This window comes from Trypanosoma theileri, assembly GCF_002087225.1.
Source record: "Trypanosoma theileri isolate Edinburgh chromosome Unknown TM35_Tth_22_V1, whole genome shotgun sequence".
NCBI classification, from domain to species: Eukaryota; Euglenozoa; class Kinetoplastea; order Trypanosomatida; family Trypanosomatidae; genus Trypanosoma; species Trypanosoma theileri.
Window position 1 is genome coordinate 79,298 of NW_021639864.1, and position 1,575 is coordinate 80,872.

Genomic DNA, 1,575 nt, shown 5'->3' on the forward strand with positions numbered 1-1,575 from the left:
TTTTTTTTTTTTTTTTTTTTTTTTTTGTAAAGATAGAGAAATAAACATAACATTTAGAAGAAAAAGAAGAAACAAAGAGAAGAGAAAAAGAGTAAAAACAAGGCATTCGAGAAAAAAAAAAAAATGATACTCCCTATACACGAAGAGAAGGAAGCCATAACAAGAGAGGAATAAATATATAAGAAAGAAAGAAGGTATATATATATATATATTACAAAAGCCACTATTGCACTAAAAGATTTTCGATAATATTATCTCCAGAGAAATAAACCCCCACCAAAATAAAAATAAAAAAGTGGTTTAAGTCTCCAACTCTTCCATTAGCTTCTCAACATCACGTTTAATAGATTCCACCAATGGAAGCACCACCCGTACTTGATCACTTAATTCCTTTGTGAATAACGCTAATTGACGTACTTCAGCATTTGTTGAAGCTCGGAGGTGTTGCAGTTCTGCACTTTCCACTTCCATCCACTCCGCCTCATTTACAAGATGTTGTTTTTGTTTTAACTGTTGTAAACTTTTCCGTCTTCGTGAGACCTCATCTTGCAGGTGAGAAAGAAGTGGCATAGATGAAGATAAACCTTCTTGTGATCTATCTTCATTTATATCTTTCACATCCTCTGCCATCTCTGCTGCGAGTTGTTGGTGGTATTGTTGTAGTTCTGCTTTTCGTTGACATAATCCCTTTAGTTCCGCTTTCATGCGATCCACCTCTCCACTTCTTATCTTCATAAATTCCTTCAGACGAGCCTCTTCTTGAATGGCATCCTCTAAAAGTCGCTCTTCTCGGTTGTGTTCCTCACGCAATGTTTCTATGAGATTTTCTTCTCGTTCAAGATCTACTACGGCTTCTGCATGTTCCTGTTGAAGTTGTGCTAGTCTTTTCTTAAGGACTGCAAATGCCTCCAGTTCCTGTTGACGATTTAATCGCAAAGTATCCAATTTTGTCTGGAGTTGTTGCAACTCCATCGTCTTTTCCCTTCGCAGCTGCAGATCACTTGCCATGATGGCCTCGAGACTCTTCTTTGCATCGCAGAGTTGCTGGTGTTGTTCCTGCAGGACCTCCGCCTCTGCCCGTGCGGGTTCCTGCAGTACAGTGATCTCACTCTCCAGCCGCACCTTTTCCCGCTCCAACGCCATTACGCGCTCGGTGAGATTCGACTCCTGCTGTTGCCATCGCCGTGCCTGTTCCTTCCGCTCGGCGGTTAAACTCTCGGCAGTGTCTTTTCCCTTTGTTTTTGCAGTCGTTGTTTTGGTTGTTGGCTGGGAGCGGGCGAGTTCACGGGCGAGGTCCCACACGGAAACACGTGTTTGTGTGTTGACGAAATACGACCGGCCGGACTTTTGGTCCTTCTTCTCACGCCAGAGTCCACTTTCAAGTGCCGCCCGCACAGCATCACTAGACATTCCCCCACTACACACACCAACAGCCGTCTATTGTTTTTTTTTTTTGTATTTTTTGGAAATTTATATATATATATATATATATATAGAGAGAGAGAGAGAGAGAAAGGGAGAGAAATAAGATATTGATGAGGAATATATATATATATATATATATATATATATATA

The 1,575-nt window shown here is 40.7% G+C and overlaps 1 protein-coding gene across 1 annotated transcript; it reads right to left on the reverse strand.

The window, feature by feature from the left end:
- Positions 1-300: 300 nt before the first annotated feature.
- Positions 301-1,410, reverse strand: TM35_000221360 (uncharacterized protein; the record flags this gene model as incomplete). Its single annotated transcript, XM_029027183.1, has 1 exon — positions 301-1,410. One exon carries the CDS (start codon positions 1,408-1,410, stop codon positions 301-303), a length of 1,110 nt encoding a protein of 369 aa, XP_028881403.1.
- Positions 1,411-1,575: the final 165 nt, after the last annotated feature.